Raw genomic sequence first — 21,711 nt, 5'->3', positions numbered from 1 at the left:
CCGCATGGCGATGCCCCGGCGACTGGAGAAGCTCAGACAGGCTTGGAAGCCAATCCCCGGCATACAGCAGCTCTCGGGAATGCAGGGCCCTAGACCAAGACCAAGGGCCTCGGCCGGCACTGAAACCTCCAGGGAAAGGTCAGGTCTCTCATTCTGTCCTATTCCTCCCTTCGACTTCCCTCCCAGCGGGCTGCTATTCAGCATTCAGCAATCGCTAGGCAAAGCCCTTCTGGTCTGCAGAACGCACTCCGGCAAGCCCACCGGGAGAACCAAGGCCGACTCTCGCCCCTGTGGGGAAAATGGCGCTCGTCACCCCTTCTCCCTCCCGGGTAATCACAAGGACCAGCCTCCCTCCCTCGCTACAAAATGGCGCCTCCCGCTGGGGCCCCAGAATCGGTGTAACTCACTAGTCAGTGAGGCGGTGTCCGTCTGGGATGAGCGGTTCTGTCAACCAGTCAGACACAGGAGTTTTGACTCTGCATTTTGCGCGAGCCACTCAGGAGCGGGCTGTAAAGTCAGGCTTGGATGACGTCAGATGAGGGGGCGCGGCTAGGGCGGTTTTCTTTTGCGTCGACTAAACGTGGGCCAATGGAAAGCCGGAAGCATCCTGTGAGTGATGTAATGACAGCCCAATGGAAGCTGGGGGCGGGCCTCAGACACACTATGCGGGTTGCGGGGCCTGGGGGCCGGACGGCTGTTTCCTGTCCTGGTGCATGGTGGTCGGACGAAGGAATTGTTGGAAAATTTTCTCGGAGGTTCGTATATAAATGTGTTTTTACCCAGTGTGCATTATTCTCCGCCCGGCCGCCGCCCTCAGCGCGGCGGCGCGGGCCCGCTTGGGCCCGGGCTCCGGCTCCCGTTGCTCAGCCTCCGCCGCAGGCCTTGCCGATTCTATGGGCCGGCCGCAGTAGCGCCGTCTGGGCAGAAGCGGAGTTTATTAATAACCCGCGGCCGCCACTCTAGGCGGCGGAGCTTTTCTCGCTGAGGACTCAACCCCCCCCAATCGTCTCTGAGCGATACGCCCCGCCTGTTTCCCTCAGGGGACCGCCAACGGGAGGGAGTGAAAGAGGGGAGGGTGGAGCCCTCGGGAACCTTGGCCGCGTTTCTCGGCCTGACCTCCGCGCGGAGCGAGTCCCCAGGCGCCGCGGAGGCAGAGTTCCGCCGCCTGGGACGCCGGGCCCACGGGCGGCACCAGGCCGCAGCGGTGGCGCCGAGGACAGGGCTGGCCCAGGCCCTCCCAGCACCCCGCCTGCCGATCGCACGTAGCGGTTCCCTCCCATCCGTATCGTGGGCAGATTGTTTCCCCGACACCCTTTCTTTTATTAAAAAAAAAAAATAGGTTACTGAGGTCTAACATCGAATATTAGAAATTTACAATTTTATCGTCCTTTTCTCCAGTTTTGGCCAAAAGAGTGAGCAAATCCTTATAAGTCGCTTTGAAACATATTATTGTGGAACGTGAACCAGTTTTTATTCCTTCCCCTTTTGCTTTTGACATTTTTTTCCCCACATAGTAACGAAGTTAAAAAGACGAAAGAAGAATACCATCGCCAGCCCATTTATTTGTTTAAAATCAACGTCAGCCTTTGCCTTGGAAGTGTTTAAATCAGCTGGTATAATCAAGTGAGGATGTGGGGAGAAATTGTAGGTTCGAGATTGTGGTCGGGTTTGTCCTGAATCTTACCAGAAGATACTTATGTTTTCCTGTGGTTGACAGAAAACGGTGCAGTATTTAATGTTTTTTCTTGCTGAGTATGTAAATCAAATTTACATTTAGTAAGAAAATACGTAACAAGGAGATCACTCAAAAGCACCCATAACATGCATCGCTAATTTTATCCTGCGTATTTTGACTGTTTGGAAATTTTTTTTTGTCAGTGTCCACTATTTGGAAATTCTGTGAGCGGTCAGCTGTCTACAGATATTTGAGTGTCTTTTTTTTCCTTTACAGAAGCCCCCCCTTTATTTTTTTAAAATAGCTTTATTGATGTAATTCACATACCTTACAGTTCACCCATTTAAAATGTGTAATTAGGCCTGGGCAGCATAGGGAAACGGCCCTCCCCCGTTTCTACAAAAAAGCCATTTTTTTTAAGTCAGATCAGCGTGTGCCTGTAGTCCCAGGTTCTTGGAGGCAGAGGTGAGAGGATCACTTGAACCCAGGAGTTCCAGGCTACAGTGAGCCATGATTGTGCCACTGTACTCCTGTCTGGGTGACAGAGAGACCTGTCTCAAAAAGGAAAAAAAAAAGTTACAATTAGTTTAATTTTAGCCTGGGCGTGGGGGCTCACACCTGTAATCCCAGCACTTGGGGAGGCCAAGGCGGGTGGATCACCTGAGGTAAGGAGTTTGAGACCAGCCTGGCCGACGTGGTGAAAACCCCTTCTCTACAAAAAATACAAAAATTAGCTGGGTGCGGTGGCAGGTGCCTATATCCCAGCTGCTCAGGAGACTGAGGCAGGAGAATCGCTTGAACCCAGGAGGTGGAGGTTGCAGTGAGCCGAGGTTGCACCATTGCAATCCAGCGTGGACAACAAGAGTGAAACTCCATCTCAAAAATAAAGTTGAATTTTAACATATTCAGAGTTGCGCAACCATCACTACAATCAATTTTACAACATATTCATCACCCCCAAAAGAAGCTATACCCATTAGCAGTTACTCCCCATTTCCTCTCAGTTGTCCCACCCCACTACTAGTTTGCATATTTGCCTATTCTGGATATTTCACATAAATGGAATCATGTAGTATGTAGTCTTGTCCAGGATCATTTATGTTATAACGTATCAGTACTTTCTTTTTATTGCCAAGTAATATTTCATTGTGTGAACATAGTACATTTTACTTATCCATTCGCTGTTGATGGACATTTGGGTTGTTTCCACCCTTTGGCTATTATGCATAATGCTATGAACATTTGTACAAAAGTTTTCGTGTGGACATAGGTTTTCATTTCTCTTGAGAGTAGAATACCTAGGAATAGAATTGCTGGGTCATATAGTAACTCTGTTAAACTTCTTGAGGTACTCTAAAACTTTTTCAATGTGGCTGCACCACCTTTACATTCCTACCAGCAATGTGTAAAGGTTCCAGTTTCTCCACATCCTTACTAACACTTGTTATCATCAGTCTTTTTGATTATATTTTTCTAGTATGAATGAAATGGTGTCTCTTGTAAGTTTGATTTGCATTTCCCTGACGGTTAATAATGTTGAGCATTTTTTTGTATGCCTAGTGATCATTTATAATCATTGGAGAAATGTCTGTTTGGATCCTTTACCGATTTTAAAGTTGAATTATTCATCTTATTATGACTGGGTTGTGAGAGTACTTTATACGCTCTAGATAGAAATCCCTTATCAGATACATGGTTTGCAAAATGTTCATAGTCCTTTCCTGTGTGTTGGGATGTTGCTGTGAAGTAAGGGCTCATTGTGTTCTTCACAGAAATATAGCATGACTGTATTGAACTGTGCCTCTACTACATGGTTTTATTTTTAAAATAAAAAACCACTCCACCCTCATAGCATAGTTCCATTTCTGGAAGGTAAGCACTGAATTTTTAAATGTTCATGCAAGCATATACAGATATCTATATACATTTTTAAAAACATGAATGCAATCATATGGTATCTGCTCTTCTGCAACTTGCTTTTTCCCACTTACCATGTGTCTTGGACATGTTTCTCACTGTTTCAAATAGATAGATCTCATTCTTTTAAATGCCTACATGTTTCATTTAGGGATGCCGTGTGTGTGTGTGTGTGTGTGTGTGTGTGTGTGTGTGTGTGTGTGTGTATTTGTGTATAGATATTTTTTTAAAAATCAATTTTTTTTAAGAGACAGGGTCTCACTCTCACCCAGACTAGAGTGCAGTGGCATGATCTCAGCTCACTGTAGCCTCAACCTCCCTGGCACAAGCCATCCTCCCACCTCAGACTCCTGAGTAGCTAGGACTACAAGTGCACACCACCATGCCCAGCTAATTTTTAAAAAAATGTTTGTAGGCCGGGCGCGGTGGCTCACGCCTATAATCCCAGTACTTTGGGAGGCTGAGATGGGTGGATCACCTAAGGTCAGGAATTTGAGACCAACCTGGCCAACATGGCAAAACCCTGTCTCTACTAAAAATATAAAACTTAGCCGAGCATGGTGGTCCATGCCTGTAATCCCAGCTACTCGGGAGGCTGAAGCAGAAGAATCGCTTGAACCCAGGAGGCAGAGGTTGCAGTGAGCTGAGATTGCACTACTGCACTCCAGCCTGGGGGACAGAGCAAGATCTGTCTCAATCAATCAAGCAATCAATCAATCAATAAATGGTGCATGTTAATTACATAATAAGAATAATGCTCATGCCTGTAATCCCAGGACTTTGGGAGGCCGAGGCGGGTGGATCACAAGGTCAGGAGTTCAAGACCGGCCTGACCAACATGGTGAAATCTCATCTCTACTAAAAAAATACAAAAAATTAGCTGGGCGTGGTGGTGGTCACCTGTAATCCCAGCCACTCAGGAGGCTGAGGCAGGGGAATTGCTTGAACCCGGGAGGCTGAGGTTGCAGTTAGACAAGATTGCGTCGCTGTGCTCCAGCCTGGGGGACAGAGGGAGACTCCGTCTCAAAAAAAAAAAAAAAATACTAAATGGCCTGTAAGGGTAACTAATTTGTTAAATGTGAGTTAAAAGTGATCAATTTTTGACAACTTAGGAAAATTTATAGAAATGAAAAAAGCTGAATACCAAATGTTATCTGTATGATAATTATGCTGTAAAAATTATGTATGTGTGTGGCTAGCAAGGCTAGAGAATAAAACCAGGAAAAATGAAAATGTTTGATTTGTTAAGCTATTGGGACTTATTATTTTATTTATTTTATTTGTTTTGAGACGGGGTCTTACTCTGTCACCCAGGCTGGGGTTCAGTGGTATGATCTCAGCTCACTGCAACCTCCACCTCCCGGTGGTTCGAATGATTCCCCTGCCTCAGCCTCCCAAGTAGCTGGGATTACAGACATGCACCAGCACGCCCAGCTATTTTTTTTTAATTTTAGTAGAGACAGGGTTTCAGCATGTTGGCCAGGCTGGTCTTGAACTCCTGACCTTGTGAGCCACTGTGCCTGTCTGGGACTTATCTTTATTTATTTATTTATTTTTTCTAAGATGGAGTCTCACTCTGTCGCCCAGGCTGGAGTGCAGTGGCGTGATCTCAGCTCACTGCGAGCTCCCCCTCCCAGGTTCACATCATTCTCCCGTCTCAGCCTCCCGAGTAGCTGAGACTACAGATGCCTGCCACCACGCTTGGCTAATTTTTTTTTTTTTTTTTTTTTTTTTTGTATTTTTTGTAGAGAGAGGGTTTCACCGTGTTAGCCAGGATGGTCTTGATCTCCTGACCTCGTGATCTGCCCGTCTTGGCCTCCCAAAGGACTTATTAAGTTTTAAATTTATATTACAATATTGTGTGCAAGGAAAAGGGTTTTTTTTGTTTTTTGTTTTTTTGCTTTTGGGAGGATTTCTCTCTGTTTCCCAGGCAGGAGTGCAGTGGCACAATCACAGCTCAGTGCAGCCTGTACCTCCCAGGCCCAAGTGATCCTCCCTCCTCCTCAGCCTGCCAAGTAGCTTGGTATTACAGGTCCAAGCCACTATGTCTGGTTAATTTTTTTTTTTTTTTTTTTTTTTTTTTGAGATGGAGTTCGCCCAGGCTGGAGTGCAGTGGTAGATCTCGGCTCACTGCAGCCTCCAACTCCCAGGTTCAAGTGATTCTCCTTCCTTAGCCTCCTGAGTAGCTGGGATTACAGACACCCGCCACCACACTTGGCTAATTTTTGTATTTTTAGTAGAGACAGGGTTTCACCTAGTTGGCCAGGCTGGTCTTGAACTCCTTACCTCAGGTGATCCACCCACCTCAACCTCCCAAAGTGCTGGGATTACAGACGTGAGCTACCATGCTTGGCCTAATTTTTTTCTTTTTTTTTTTTTTTTTTGAGACGGAGTCTTGCTCTTGTTGCCCAGGCTGGAGTGCAGTGACACAATCTCGGCTCACTGCAACCTACGTCTTCCGGGTTCAAGTGATTCTCCTGCCTCACCCTCCCAAGTAGCTGGGATTGCAGTCATCTGTCACCACGCCTGGCTAATTTTTGTATTTTCAGTAGTGACTGGGTTTCACCACGTTGGCCAGGGTGGTCTCAAACTCCTGACCTTAGGTGATCCACCCACCACGGCCTCCCAAAGTGCTGAGATTATAGATGTGAGCCACTATGCCCAGCATAATTTTTTTCTTTTTTCAGTAGAGACAGGGTTTCACTGTGTTGCCTGGGCTGGTCTTGAACTCCTGGCCTCAAGCCGTCTTCCCTCCTTGGCCTTCCCAGGTGCTGCAATTACAGGTGTGAGCCACCATGCCCAGCCTGCAAGGAAAATTTTAGTGGTCTACAAAACACAATAAAATAGCTGACAGGGTTACTAGACTGAAACGATGAGAACATGGCGCAGACAGATTACTGTAATACTTTTAAATATTACAATAGGGTAATACTCTTAAGTGAGAGGATGAAAAAGAAGTGTTTTTTTTTTTTCGAGATAGAGTTTCACTCTGTTGCTCAGGCTGGAGTGCAGTGGCACGATCTTGGCTCACTGCTGCCTCCACCCCCCGGGTTCAAGTGATTCTCCTGCCTCAGCCCCCAGAGTATCTGGGATTATAGGCACACATCACCATACCCGGCTGATTTTCTTGTATTTTTAGTAGAGACAGGGTTTTGCCATGTTGGCCAGGCCGTTCTCAAACTCCTGACTTCAGGTGCTCCACCAGCCTCACCCACCCAAAGTGCTAGAATTATAGGTGTGAGCCACCATGCCCGACAACAAAAATTTTGAAGAGTAAAACTCATGGCTGGCTGGTGCAATGGCTCATGCACTTTGGGAAGCTAAGGTGGGTGGATCGTGAGGTCAGGAGTTCAAGACCAGCCTGGCCAGCATGGTGAAAACCCTTCTCTACTAAAAATACAAAAAATTAGCTGGGCATGGTGGTGTGCGCCTGTAACACCAGTTTACGAAGTTTAAGAGAAGTGTTTTTTGTTCTTTTGCACATCAGTGGTTCAGTTAAGATCAAACCATCACCAAACTGGGCATACCTGATGACTAGACCTAGATGTTCATTTCTAAATTCTTGTCTCTGCTCTCAGCTCTTTTCTGTCAGGTATTTTTAGCTTTAAGCCTAGCAGGCCCTATCTCTGTTGTCACTTCAAAGGTATCAGGCTGTACCTACCTGCCAGTCAGTTTCATATATTCAGTTTTGGAATAGTCCTGGAACTGCACAAAGCCTTCAAGTTTCAACATTTCACCCATCCAGTAGGATATTCTACTGCCCCAATTAAAATTGGCAGTATAAACTCTTTCCCCATACTTTAACCCTTAGCATCTTATGGAGTCTGTGAGAACTTTGTCTCATTTGCCAGCACATTCTAATTACTTTTTACTTCACTAAATGATGTTTATTTAATGGAACATGCTTAGACTCTGGCTATATTTAAATATAACTCAACACTGGGTGTGGCTTATTTCTATAATCCCAGCTACTCAGGAGGCTGAGGCAAGAGGATCACATGAGCCCAAGAATTTGAGGTTGCAGGGTCCTGCCACTGCAGTCCAGCGTGGGTGACAGTGAGACTCGACTCTCAAATATATATCATATATTTTCTGGGCGCAGTGGCTCACCCTTGTAATCCCAGTACTTTGGGAGGCTGAGGCATGCAGATCACTTGAGGTCAGAAGTTTGACACCAGCCTGGCCAATATGGTGAAACCCCACCTCTACTAAAAATACAAAAACGAGCCAGGTGTGGCACACACCTGTAATCCTAGCTACTTGAGAGGCTGAGGCATGAGAATCGCTTGAACCTGGGAGGTGGAGGTTGCAGTGAGCTGAGATCACGCCATTGCGTTCTAGCTTCGGCTACAGTGAGACGCTGTCTCAAAAAAAAAAAAAAAAAAGTGGAGTAATGCAGTATTTGTCTTTTTGTGACTGAAAATTAGCCTATGCTAATTTTATACTCAGCAGGGGTCTTTTTCTTTTTTACCTCCCCCACGCCCCGAGACGGAGTTTCGCTCTTGTTGCCCAGCCTGGAGTGCAGTGTTGTGATCTCGGCTCACTGCAACCTCTGCCTCCCGGGTTCAGGCAGTTCTCCTGCCTCAGCCTCCCAAGTAGCTGGGATTACAGGCGTGCACTACCACGCCCGGCTAATTTTTGTATTTTTGATAGTGACGGGGTTTCACCTTGTTGATCAGGCTGGTATTGAACTCCTGACCTCAGGTGATCCATCCACCCTGGCCTCCCAAAGTGCTGGGATTACAGGTGCGAGCTGCTGCACGCAGCCCACGGGTCTTAACAGTAGGGTACTGGTGTTACTTTGAGTTTTCTCTGTCAGCCTTTGGAGGTGCCAAGGAAATGACGTTCCATCTTGTTCTATGAACAGTTATAAATTATGGATCCTTTTGTACCTAAAAGGTCACCCTTTAACTTTTTATTTTTTTTCTTAAAGTGTGCGTGCGACCACATCCAGCTAATTTTTTTGTATTTTTAGTAGAGACAGGGTTTCACCATGTTGGCCAGGCTAGTCTCAAACTCCTGACCTCAGGTGATCCATCTGCCTTGGCCTTTCAAAGTGCTGTGAATTCAGGTGTGAGCCACTGTACCCAGCCTTGACTGACTTTTATCATAGCACTGATACCTTTTTGTGTATATGAACAGTAGTTCCCACTTTTGGTCTAATGAGGGTATAGTTCATAGTATTTCCAAGACAAATTTCTTCAAACAATCCTAAACGTAAAATGAATTACAAATTATTACTACTATCTGTGTATTGCTCTTTTATTTATTTATTTATTTATTTACTTATTTATTTTTTGAGACGGAGTTTCACTCTTGTAGCCCAGACTGGAGTGCAATGGCACGATCTCAGCTCACTGCAACCTCCGCCTCCTGGGTTCAAACGATTCTCCTGCCTCAGCCTCCTGAGTAGCTTAGGATTACAGGCTTGCACCACCATGCTCAGCTAATGTTTTTTTGTAGTTTTAGTAGAGACAGGGTTTCACCATGTTGGCCAGGCTAGCCTTGAACTCCTGACCTCAGGCGATCCACCCACCTGGGCCTCCCAAAGTGCTGGGGTTACAGGCGTGAGCCACCGCGCCCATCCTGCTTTTTTAAATATTGATGCTAAGTCAGATCTTTGGACCTGGAAAGGTCATCCTCAAGACATCTGGTTCAGTTCCCTGGCCCAAGGCAGCTAAATTATCCTAGCTACTGTTTGAGGTAAGCCAAGGTCCACAGAGGTAAGGAGACCTGGAGGTAGAAGGGAAGAAGGAGGTTGTGTTGGTGATTCATAGAAGAGTTGCCCATTCATCCACTTATTCAATACCTATTGTACTTCTGCTATGGGCCAAGCACTTTTTAGGCACTAGAGTCAGCAGTGAGCAAACAAAAAAAAAAATCTCTGTCCATTCTCATGGAAGGGGAAATAGATAAACTAAATAAGTAAATACATGTAATTTGTCAAATAATAAGGACTGTGCAGAAATATGGAGGGGAAAAAAAGGCTGGGGTTTACCGTGATTGAGCAGTTGGGAGGTACAGTTTGAAATGGGATGGACAGAGAAGCTCTCATTCCATTTGAGCAAAGATTTGAAGAGGTGAGGGAATAAATACTGAAGATACTGGGGAAAATGTTTCAGGCAGAAGGAAACTCAAATGAACACGTCTTAAGGCAGCAGAACATCCAGTATGCTTGAGGAAAAGCAGGGATGCCACTGTAGCTGAAGTGGAGTGAATGAGATGGTGAGTAGTAGGAAATGAGGGGCAAGATCATTAGCCTCATTGGTCAGTGTAAGGATTTGGGGATTTTACTCTGATGAGGAGTCCTCGGAAGGTTTTGAGTAGAAGAGGGACATGAGCTCACTTTTCCCTTCAAAGGACACTGACTGCTATGTCAAAAGAAGAGTGTAGGAGGCTAATGGAGAAGCAGGGAAATAAGTTAGGATGCTGTTACAGTAATGCAGATGAGAGACTGGTTGTGGCTTGGATCAGGGAAGTAATGGTGAAGGTTGTGAGAGGTAGCCAGATTCGGGGTAGATTTCTGAAGATTAAGTCAACAAAATATGCTGACACATTGTAAGTGGGAATCTTCAACAATGCTAAACCCAAAGGAGTCAAATTATGGGAATTTTAGAGATCATACAAAACTGATGGGTACAATTTGTCAGTGTGCTTCTAAGTTGCTGAGCACACTGATAAAAGATTGTGCCCATCAGTTTGAATTGTTGAATTATGAGATGCATGCCTTGGACTTCGGGCTAATACTCTTACCCTACATATTGAGTGAAATTTTATCTTATTTCCAACACCATTACATCCTCAGCAGTTTTTTGTGATTCACAAATATTCTTTGTAACTTTCATTTCATATGTATCATTCTTTGTTCCCAAGTGTCTTTATTTTTCTTCAAGGTAGAAGATGTTGTTAGCCCAAATAAATCGAGATTCTCAGGGAATGACAGAGTTTCCTGGAGGAGGGATGGAGGCTCAGCATGTTACCCTGTGCTTGACAGAGGCAGTCACAGTGGCAGGTGAGCAGTTGTGTTTGAAGGGATGAGTTTGAAAATATCATTTATCTTAAAAGAAAATGAAAATTTACAACTTCCTAGTTCCTGATTTAGCAGAAAACAATATATATAAACCTAGGTCTTTCTATGAGGGTTTTTTTTTTTTTTTTGAAACGGGACAGAGTTTTACTCTTGTTGCCCAGGCTGCAGTGCAATGGCGCAATGTCGGCTCACTGCAACCTTTGCCTCCCAAGTTCAAGCGACTCTCCTGCCTCAGCCTCCTGAGTAGCTGGGATTATAGGCACGCACCATTACGCCAGCTAATTTTTGTATTTTTAGTAGAGACAGGGTTTCACCACATTGGCCAGGCTGTTCTCAAACTCCTGACCTCAGGTAATCAACCTGCCTCGGCCTCCCAAAGTGCTGGGATTACAGGCATGAGCCACTGCGCCTGGCCTCTATGTGTATTTTTTACCTTGGTGTGGGTACAGTAGGGCACGTAATTTTTTTTTTCTTTTTCTTTTTTTTTTTTTTGAGACAAGGTCTCGCTTTGTCGCCCAGGCTGGAGTGCAGTGGCACAATCTCGGCTCACTGCAACCTCTGCCTCCTGGGCTTAAGACATCCTGTCACCTCAGCCTCCCAAGTAGCTGAGACTACAGGCATGCACTAGCGTGCCCAGCTAATTATTTTATTTTTAGTAGAGACATGGTTTCACCATGTTGCCCAGGCTAGTCTCGAACTCCTGGACTCAAGCCATCCACCCACCTCAGCCTCCAAAAGTGCTGGGATTACAGGCATGAGCCTTTTGTTCCCAGCCTATTTTTTTGGTAAGTACTAAATCTCACTTTTTTTTTTTTTTTTTTGAGGCGAAGTCTGGCTCTGTCGCCCAGGCTGGAGTGCAGTGGCACAATCTCAGCTCACTGCAACATCTGCCTCCTGGGTTCAAGCAATTCTTCTGCCTCAGCCTCCCAAGTAGCTGGGACTACAGGCGCGCACCACCGTGCCCGGCTAATTTTTTGTATTTTTTTTTTTTTTTTTTTTTGAGACTGAGTCTGGCTCTGTCGCCCAGGCTAGAGTGCAGTGGCCGGATCTCAGCTCACTGCAAGCTCCGCCTCCCGGGTTTACGCCATTCTCCTGCCTCAGCCTCCCGAGTAGCTGGGACCACAGGCGCCCGCCACTTCGCCCAGCTAGTTTTTTGTATTTTTTAGTAGAGATGGGGTTTCACCGTGTTAGCCAGGATGGTCTCGATCTCCTGACCTCGTGATCCGCCCGTCTCGGCCTCCCAAAGTGCTGGGATTACAGGCTTGAGCCACCGCGCCCAGCAATTTTTTGTATTTTATTAGAGACAGGGTTTCACCACATTGGCCAGGCTGGTCCCAAACTTCTGACCTTGTGATCCACCCATCTCTCCAAAGTGCTGTGATTACAGGCGTGAGCCACCACACCTGGCCACTAAATCTCATTTTGAGTCTGAGTTAAGCAATCTACCTTTTTTCTGATCTTTATTTTTTAAAAAAATTAGCGTGTCCATATGCTAGCTGTCTAAAGAAAATACTGATTTTTTTTTTTGTAATAGATGGTGACAACTTAGAAAATATGGAAGGCGTAAGCTTGCAAGCAGTAACACTTGCAGATGGTTCTACTGCTTACATACAACACAATTCTAAAGGTATGTGCCTCACATATGGCTGATTGGTTAACACCAGTGATTTATGACCTGTGAGTTGGAGCACCTAGAAGCTATCCCACCTTTCCTATCTCTCCTAAAGATGTTGTATTGCACATGATAATTTTAAGTCATTTCAGTTTAATTCCTTTTTTTTTTTTTTTAAATATAATTTGGGGTCGTCCCTTGAGATACTTGGAAGATACCCTGGGATATCAAAATTAGTGGGGGAGAGGAGAGCAAGGAGTATGTCTGGACTATTTTCTAGTAAGACCTTTCTTGCTTCTTTACTTCAGGTCATTATTTCATATTTTTACTAAATATGTGTAAGAGTAAAGACATTTGGGGCTGGGCACGGTGGCTCATGCCTGTAATCCCAACACTTTGGGAGGCCGAGGCGGGCAGATCACCTGAGGTCGGAAGTTCGAGACCAGCCTGACCAACATGGAGAAACCCTGTCTCTACTAAAAATACAAAATTAGCTGGGCATGGTGGTGCATGCCTGTAATCCCAGCTACTCAGGAGGCTGAGGCAGGAGAGTCGCTTGAACCCAGGAGGCAGAGGTTGCAGTGAGCCGAGATCATACCATTGCACTCTGGCCTGGGCAACAAGAGCAAAACTCTGTCTCAAAAAAAAAAAGACATTTGGTCTTGCTTATCTAACATTGTCTCTGAATTAGTGTTTGCTTTGCTCCAGGAAACAGCCAAGTCCTCAAAAACTCTTTGTTTTTATGGAAACCTACTGAACACATGCATACATAAACAAGGGTCTTTTAGCCCTCAGGGATGAGAATGACAACTGACCTCACATACACTGACATATCTGTCTGTCTTCCCAGCTTCAGCTCCCCCCCGGTCATGGTCACTGATTCTAAGTGACTCTGAAAATACCTGTATAGCAGTCGAACTCATGTAGCCTGCTGTGATGAGCCACTCTTCCTCTTGACCTCATCTAATTGAAAATTGCAGGGGAGGAAGGATGGCTGAGGGAGGATTTTCTGCTTTCTGTAGGATCACTGGATGTGTTATTGAATTGCCTCAGAACGTTGAGGGAAGAATCAAGATGAACACGAGCTTAAGTTGTGTATGTTTTTATAGTTGATATCATTTTGAAATTGTATAAAGTTTAAAATTTTTGTTTGTGCCAATTTATTGTCTTGAATCTTTTGTTCTAGATGGAAAACTCATAGATGGCCAGGTCATTCAGTTGGAAGATGGTTCTGCTGCCTATGTTCAACATGTACCCATACCTAAAAGTAGTAAGTATTTAAGATAACAGCACAGGAAACCATTTTAATTCTCAGCTTTTAGTATTTGCTGCCTGCAGCTCCCTCTTACTACCTAAACTTGGGCTCGATCTCAAGTCCTCCTTCTGTAAAGGGAGATTATAGATACCACAGAGTGGATCTTAACCAAGACTTTCTCTTAAAGATAATGGAAAAGAAGTTACTGGACTGCACTGTGGAGATTGAGTAACAGTCCTAAGTGAATGTTTCTGTTTTTTGAGTTGAATCGTACATGTCTCTCATTTTCTTCATTTTTCCCCTTCTTTCAACTCTCTTTAATACTGGTATATATTCCTAAAACCAATATTCTAATATCTTTTTACCTTTAAACACTGACTCAGAGAAGCTTTGCTGAACTTACTTAAATGTTCAAAGACTCATGAAGCAAATATAGATTGTTATAATGTGTTAATGGTTTATTGACTCTTGTTGCTAAGTGAGTTAATTGGAATGTGCTAGAAAACATGAGATCTAAATGTAAGCATTGTTCTTGAGCAGGGGACAGTTTGCGTCTAGAGGATGGTCAAGCAGTGCAGTTAGAAGATGGTACCACAGCATTTATTCACCACACCTCCAAAGGTAAAATAACTTTGAAAGTACGAATAAAATAAGGGAGAAGTGAGAGTGTAGGGGGAAAGAAGACCTGCGTTTAGCTTCTGAAGTGTTGTCATAGGAAAGAATTGTATTTCTTCATTAAAGTACAGGGTGGCATGATTTAAGGAAAAATTTTCCTACAATTTGAGATGTCTAGTGACAAGTTGGAACAGCAAACCAAATGATTGGTCCCTGGAATACTTAAAGTAGAGGCCACATTTTGTTTTTTTGGTTGGCTTTTTTTTTAAGAGACAAGGTCTCACTCTGTTGCCAGGCTGGAGTGTGGTGGCGCAAGCACAGCTCACTGCAGGCTCAAACTCCTAGGCTCAGGGATCCTCCCACCTCAGCCTCCTGAATAGCTGGGACTACAGGTGCACGCCGCCACTCCCGGCTAATTTTTTCATTTTTTGTAGAGATAGGGTCTTACTGTGTTGCCGGGCTAATCTCAAACTCCTGACCTCAAGCCAGCCTCCCAAAGTGCTGGGATTATAGGCGTTAGCTACTGCACTCAGCCTTAATTTCATATTTTAAATGCAGCCTTGGCTACTTTTTAAAAAGACTAAGAAATAAAATCACGATGTAACATTGAAATGGTTAACTTCATATTTTATTTATTTCTGTATTTTAGAGATAAGATCTTACTCTGTTAGGCTAGAGAGCAGTGGCACGATCATAGCTCACTACAGCCTTGAATTCCTGGGCTCAAGGGACTTTCCTGCCTCAGCCTCGTGAGCATCTAGGACTATACGTGTGTGTCACCACAGCCAGCTAATATTTTAATTTTTATTTTCTGATTAAATTTTTTTTGTTAAATATAGGGTCTTGCCCTCTGGCTTCAAGCTAGTCTTGAACTCCTGGCCTCAAGAAGTCCTCCTGCTCCGACTTCCCAAAGCACTGGGGTCATATACATGAACCACTTTGCCTAACCTGTTTCTTCCTCTTAAATAGAATTTTTTAGCTGGACACGGTAGTTCATGCCTGTAATCCTAGCACTTTGGGAGGCCGACGCAGGCGGATCACCTGAGGTCAGTGGTTCGAGACTAGCCTGGCCAACATGGCAAAACCCTGTCTCTACTAAAAATACAAAAATTAGCCGGGTGTGGTGGCGCATGCCTTTAATTCTGGCTACTCAGGAGGCTGTGGCAGGAGAATCGCTTGTACCCAGAAGGAGGTTGCAGTGTAGTCGAAATCGTGCCACTGCACTCCAGCCTGTGCAACAAAGTGAGACTCTGTCTCAAAAATTTAAAAAAAAAAAAAAATATATATATATATATATATATATATATACACACACATATATATAAAATTTTAAAAGCAAGGTCCTTTGCCTACTGTGTTTAATTGAAACTAAGTATACAGTTTCAAAAATATTTGAAGCAAATACAACAAAACGTTAATGCTTATTACATTTGTTTAAGGAAGTTCAGAGTTTTGAGGTGGAATGTGTAGGAATGATGAGTACAGCTCTGCAGCCAGACTATGTAGATTCAAAACTACTGTTTTGTTTTTTTTTAGTTGTGTGACGTTAAGCAGATTACTTCTCTGTTCTTTAGTTTCATCATCTGTAAAATGAGGATTATAGTACGTGTCCATATCATATGTAGGGTTGTTGTGAGGGCAGAATGCACAAACATGTAAAGCACTTAGAACTGTGTTTGTCACATACTAAATGCTCAACAAATGTTACCTATTGTTACTACTTTAGAGAATATTTTATTTTATTTTATTTATTTATTTTTTTGAGAGAGTCTCACTCTGTTGCCAGGCTGGAGTGCAGGGGCGCAATCTCGGCTCACTGCAACCTCCGCCTCCTGGTTTCAAGTGATTCTCTGGCCTCAGCCTCCCAAGTAGCTGAGATTACAGGCACCCGCCACTACGCCCGGCTAATTTTTGCATTTTAGTAGAGATGGGGTGTCACCATGTTGGTCAGGCTGGTCTCGAACTCCTGACCTCAGGTGATCCACCCACCTCAGCCTCCCAAAGTGCTGGGATTACAGGAGTGAGCCACTGCGCCCAGCTACAGAATATTTTATTACAGAATGACATAACACATTTTAGAAAGACTGTTTTGTTGTGAATCTAAAGGGAGGAATCTTTAAAAAAATTAAAACACTTAAATTTATAAATAAATTTAATTACAGTTGGAAAAATGTAAAGTCTACACCCCTTCCTTCCTTCCTTCCTTCCTTCCCTCCCTCCCTCCCTCCCTCCCTCCCTCCCTCCCTCCCTCCTTCCCTCCCTCCCTCCCTCCCTCCCTCCCTCCTTCCCTCTTTCCCTCCCTCCCTCCCTCCTTCCTTCCTTCCTCTCTTCTCTTTCTTTCTCTCTTTCGACAGAGTCTTGCTCTGTCATCAGGCTGGAGTGCAGTGGCACGATCTCGGCTCACTGCAACCTCCACTTCTCAGGTTCAAGTGATTCTCCTGCTTCAGCCTCCTGAGCAGCTGGGACTATAGGTGCGCGCCACCATGCCCAACTACTTTTTTTGTATTTTTAGTAGAGATGAGATTTCACCATGTTGGCCAGGATGGTCTCGATCTCTTAACTTTGTGATCTGCCCAGCTTGGCCTCCCAAAGTGCTAGGATCATAGGCGTGAGCCACTGCGCATGGGCACACTTTTTTCTTTATCAATAAGTTTTAGTCATAAGTTAATTGTAACTGGCTAGATTTATTATTTCACTCTCTCTCTATATATATATCTCGATATAAAATCACAATTTCATATCGATACCATTATAGATATAGATATATCTTAGTGTGGACATTTAGAGGGTAAAAAGAAAAACACCGTGGAGGGACTGTGGAGTTATACTGACATGAGTTCAAATTCTGATTTCTCTACATATTGTTTTTGACTGTTAATTGTTAGTGTGGTTTTTTTTTGTTTGTTTTTTGAGAGGGACTCTCGCTCCGTTGCCCAGGCTGGAGTGCAGTGGCGTAATCTTGGCTCACTGCAACCTCTGCTTCCCAGGTTCAAGAGATTCTCCTGCCTTAGCCTCCCCAGGAGCTGGGAATACAGGCGTGTGCCACCATGCCCGGCTGATTTTTTTTCTATTTTTAGTAGAGCGGGTGTTTCACCGTGTTAGCCAGGATGGTCTCAATCTCCTGACCCTGTGATCTGCCCGTCTCGGCCTCTCAGAGTGCTGGGATTATAGGCTTGAGCCACTGCACCCGGCCTGTTAGTGTTTTTTAAATTTTCTGATTCCTAAGGAAAGTGATGTTACTTCTCCAAACCTGAGTTCCCATTTATACAATGAAGGCGGTAAATATACCTGCCTTGCAGAATTACTGTGAGGATTAAATGAAATAACACATATAAAGTACATGGTCCAGTACTCAGAGTAAACTACTCAATAAAAGCTCATTTCTCTCTTCCTTTCAATATGTAAATATTTGTCAGATTTTACCTTTAATTTAATGCCATTCTCTTCCACTCTCTCAGATAGTTATGACCAGAGTGCATTACAGGCGGTTCAGCTGGAAGATGGCACCACAGCTTATATCCACCACGCAGTGCAAGTCCCGCAGTCTGACACCATCTTGGCAATTCAGGCTGATGGGACAGTGGCAGGTCTGCACACTGGGGATGCCACAATTGACCCCGACACCATCAGTGCTTTGGAACAGTATGCAGCAAAGGTACAGCATTTCACAATGTTAAGAATGTCCAATATATAACTTCTTTATTTTTCATGAAAAGAAAACAAAACAAAAAAGTACACCTCATCAAAAAAAACTGGCCAATTTTGGCCAGCCATGGCGTGATATCACACCTATAATCCTAGCAGTTTGGGATGCCAAGATGGGAGGATTGTTTGAGCACAGATCCCTGTCTCGAATTCAGAAATTAAAAAAAGAAAAAGACACTAGCAATTCAAAGTCAAAATCAGTCAGTATCGAAGAGATCAGCATTTATCTTAAGTGAAGTGTAGAAAGACTGGGAAAAAAAAATAAGGGAATAGGGTAAAGGCTTATAGAAGAGAAATGAGTGGCAGGTAATTCACCAAAAGATATACAAGGATGAAGAGCTATAAAAGAAAGTATAAATGGAACTGCTTATGAATTAAGAAGTAGTAACTATAGATGAGGAAAAGTAAAGGAAAGTCTCAAGTTTTATATCAAAAGGGCTGATATTTTTCCCCTGCATTGAACATGTATCTCTCATATAACTTAAAAGGTTTTGTTTTTTTTTTTTTCACTTTTATTAGGGAAATTTTCTTTTTTTTCCTTTACAAACAAAATAAATAGAGACAGAGTCTTGCTCTTTTGCCCAGGCTGGTTTTGAACTCCTGGGCTCAAATTATCCTCTTGCCTCAGCCTCCCAAAGTGCTGGGATTACTGGCGTGAGCCACCATGCCCAACCTATTATGGAAATTTTCAAATATACACAAAAATAAATGATAACGAAGCACCATGTACTTTTTTTTTCTTTTGTTGTTTTTGCAAGCTTCTCCCTGAACCATGTACTTAACCAGGCTAAACCATTATCAAAATGGAAAATGTTTTAAAGCTTTATTTTATTCCTATAGGTGTCCATTGATGGAAGTGAAAGTGTAACAGGTACTGGAATGATTGGAGAAAATGAGCAAGAGAAAAAAATGCAGGTATGTAAAACTACTTTTTAATATAAAAATCTATCTTAGCATTTCTGTGCCCTTCTGTGGATGAAAGTAAGAATAGGTAACTCACTACCTCTCTAGGAAAATCTCACCGATTCAGAAAAACAATGTATGTATTAGGCAGCAGCTTTCTCAAACTGCCTGAGGTCCCAGTGTTCATTGGTGGATGCAAAATGACACTAAAGAAATGGAAATATCACAGAAATCCAGTTGAAACTTGTGTGCTGAATTCTAAGGCAGTTTTCTGGACAAGGCAGTTGTGGAGACGAGGTGATTTCCTGACTGCCCCCACCCATGGCATGGCAATTTGTGGATACTTTTTCTGGGACTCCATCATGATTCTTTCTAAATAATCCTCACTGCTTTGCTTTTTGTATTTTTAAATTTCTTCTCCTTCCAACTGATTCCCTCCATATTTTCCTTTTCAACTTCTGAAGGGGGAGTCCAGCCTAGCTAATCTTGGACAAAGCTGTTTATACTTTTTCTACCAGACTGCTTCCTGGTCTGCAGGTGGCCTATGGGCTGGTTTCCCATGGTTCAAATGTTCACCCTGGGTCCAGTCATTGGCTGCCCCTTACCTAATTAACAGCCTAGAGCACCAGTGCTTCTCCAAGTTTTGTAGTATGTACAAAGTAGTGACAGGTACATTCTTGGGTATCTCCTACAATCAAAAACTCAAAACTTATGTTATTCAAGAATTGTTTTTGTGTTTGCGGGGGATGTTTGTGTGGAGGGTATGCTTGGAGCTTATACAATCATTGTAGGACATTCCTGCTTTAATGCTGCTCTTTATTTTCTCACCAATTATCTCTAATATTTTGTTGACTGTTCCTTTATAGTAGTTTTTTTTTTTTTTCATTCTTCAGAGTTTTATTATATTTAACTCCTTAAATTGCTACTCAGGGTCACATTTATAACCTTGAGCATTAACATGACCACTTATGACATTGAGTGATACTGTTAGGGGTTGTCAAGAAGATTTTACATTTATGCTAATAGTAAGTGATAAAATAACAGGAATCACTGAAATCACTTGTAGAAATATGCTTCTGGCCAGGCATGGTGGCTCATGCCTGTAATCCCAGCACTTTGGGAAGGCTGAGGTATATGGATGAGTTGAGGTCGGGAGTTCGAGACCAACTTGGCCAACATGGTGAAACCCTGCCTCTACTAAAAATACAAAAAATTAGCCAGGCATGGTGGCTAGTGCCTATAATCCAAGCTACTCAGGAGGCTGAGGCAGGAGAATCGCTTGAACCCAGGAGGCGGAGGTTGCAGTAAGCCCAGATCGCACTATTGCACTCCAGCCTGGGCAGCAAGAACGAAACTGTCTCAAAAAAAAAAAAAAAAAAAGAAATATGATGCTTCTACACATTGCTGAATAGCCAGTATTTCTGTTTACCAGCTGAAGTGATGCCACAAAGTGGCAATAGTATAAATACAGTTTTCAGTTCACTAAGCCCATCAGCTTTGATGCTGTGTGATTCTTAGCAAAATTTTCAGGTCTCAATTCATATTCATATTTTGTGAATGAAATGAGACTTTAAGGTGGGTGTGGTGGCTCACACCTGTAATCTGAATACTTTGAGAGGCTGAGGTGGGAAGATTGCTTGAACCCAGAAGTTTGAGACCAGCCTGGGCAACAAAGTGAGACTCCGTCTGTACAAAAAATTTAAAAATTAGCAAGACATGGTGGCACACATTTGTAGTCACAACTATTTGGGAGGCTAGGGCAGGAGGATCGCTTGAGCCCGTGGTTTGAAGTTATAGTGAGCCGATTGTGCCACTGCACTCCAGCCTGGGCAACAGAGCAAGACCCTGTTCTCCCCCACCCCCCAAAAAATGAGACTTCAATATTTTTTGTACAGTTCTATGTCAAATCCACCTAAGTCAACCTCTATTAAGATGCAAACACAGGGCTGGGCACGGTGGCTCAAGCCTGTAATCCCAGCACTTTGGGAGGCCAAGGCGGGCGGATCACGAGGTCAGGAGATCGAGACCATCCTGGCTAACACGGTGAAACCCCGTCTCTACTAAATACAAAAAACTAGCCGGGCGAGGTGGCGGGTGCCTGTAGTCCCAGCTACTCGGGAGGCTGAGGCAGGAGAATGGCGTAAACCCGGGAGGCGGAGCTTGCAGTGAGCTGAGGTCTGGCCACTGCACTCCAGCCTGGGCAGCAGAGCGAGACTCTGTCTCAAAAAAAAAAAAAAAAAAGATGCAAACACAGGGTAAATATATGCGGGAGTTATAGGTCAGTGGCTTGGAGTATTGGAGTGGCCCAATAAGTTATCTGTCTTACTGGTGACTGACAGACAACTACATTTTTAAAAACTAGAATATTTTAAAGAAAAGGCTGGGTGCAGTGACTCACGCCTGTAATCCTAGCACTTTGGGAGTCCAAGGCGGGTGGATCACCTGAGGTCAGGGGTCTGAGACCAGCCTGGCCAACATGGCAAAACCCCATCTCTACTAAAAATACAAAAATTAGTTGGGTGTGGTGGTGTGTGCCTATAATCCCAGCTACTCGGGAAGCTGAGGCAGGAGAATCTCTTCAACCTAGGAAGTGGGGGTTGCACTGAGCCAAGATTGCACCGCTGCACCCCAGCCTGGGCAACAGAGCGAGACTGTCTGAAAAAAAAAAAAATTTCTGAACTCAGAAACGTAACTAGGAATTCAGAACTGCTGAGGCAAAATGTCATAAAAAGCCCCATTACTCTTTATCTGTAGACATATTACCATTTGGTATGGGTACCAGTAGACAAATAGAAGACTGTTGAATAGGATTCTTTTTTTTTTTTTTTACTGTAGCTCTTTCTCCTTTGCCTTTTATACCTCTTCCTTACAGACTAGATCTGCAATGTCCAGTACGGTTGCCACTAGCCATATGTGGCACTTGAAATGTGACTAGTCCAAATTGAGATGTGCTGTAAGTAGATTTTGGAGACGTAGTACGGTAAAAAGAATGTAAAATA

At 43.8% G+C, this 21,711-nt stretch overlaps 1 protein-coding gene across 15 annotated transcripts in view; it reads left to right on the top strand.

Annotated features, from left to right (window-relative positions):
* The first annotated feature begins 690 nt into the window (after positions 1-690).
* ZNF143 (zinc finger protein 143) overlaps positions 691-21,711 on the top strand; it is a 63,679-nt gene continuing 42,658 nt past the window's right edge. For 4 of the 15 annotated variants that reach the window (XR_012423401.1, XM_045371477.3, XM_045371476.3 and 1 more), the window contains exons 1-7: positions 691-755; positions 10,490-10,604; positions 12,157-12,249; positions 13,421-13,504; positions 14,027-14,110; positions 17,563-17,759; positions 18,650-18,724. Coding sequence is in view for 14 of the 15 variants with exons in the window: in XM_045371477.3 (XP_045227412.1) it covers positions 714-755; positions 10,490-10,604; positions 12,157-12,249; positions 13,421-13,504; positions 14,027-14,110; positions 17,563-17,759; positions 18,650-18,724 (690 nt within the window). In the remaining variant the exon portion in view is untranslated. Of the gene's footprint in view, positions 756-10,485; positions 10,605-12,156; positions 12,250-13,256; positions 13,330-13,420; positions 13,505-14,026; positions 14,111-17,562; positions 17,760-18,649; positions 18,725-21,711 lie in introns of all 15 variants that reach the window. The other 11 variants (XM_074014373.1, XM_074014371.1, XM_045371473.3 and 8 more) reach the window with 8 other exon arrangements.

This window comes from Macaca fascicularis, chromosome 14 (genome assembly GCF_037993035.2).
Source record: "Macaca fascicularis isolate 582-1 chromosome 14, T2T-MFA8v1.1".
Taxonomy (NCBI): Eukaryota; Metazoa; Chordata; class Mammalia; order Primates; family Cercopithecidae; genus Macaca; species Macaca fascicularis.
Note: the sequence above shows the minus strand (reverse complement) of the source record. Positions and strands in the feature narration are given on the sequence as shown.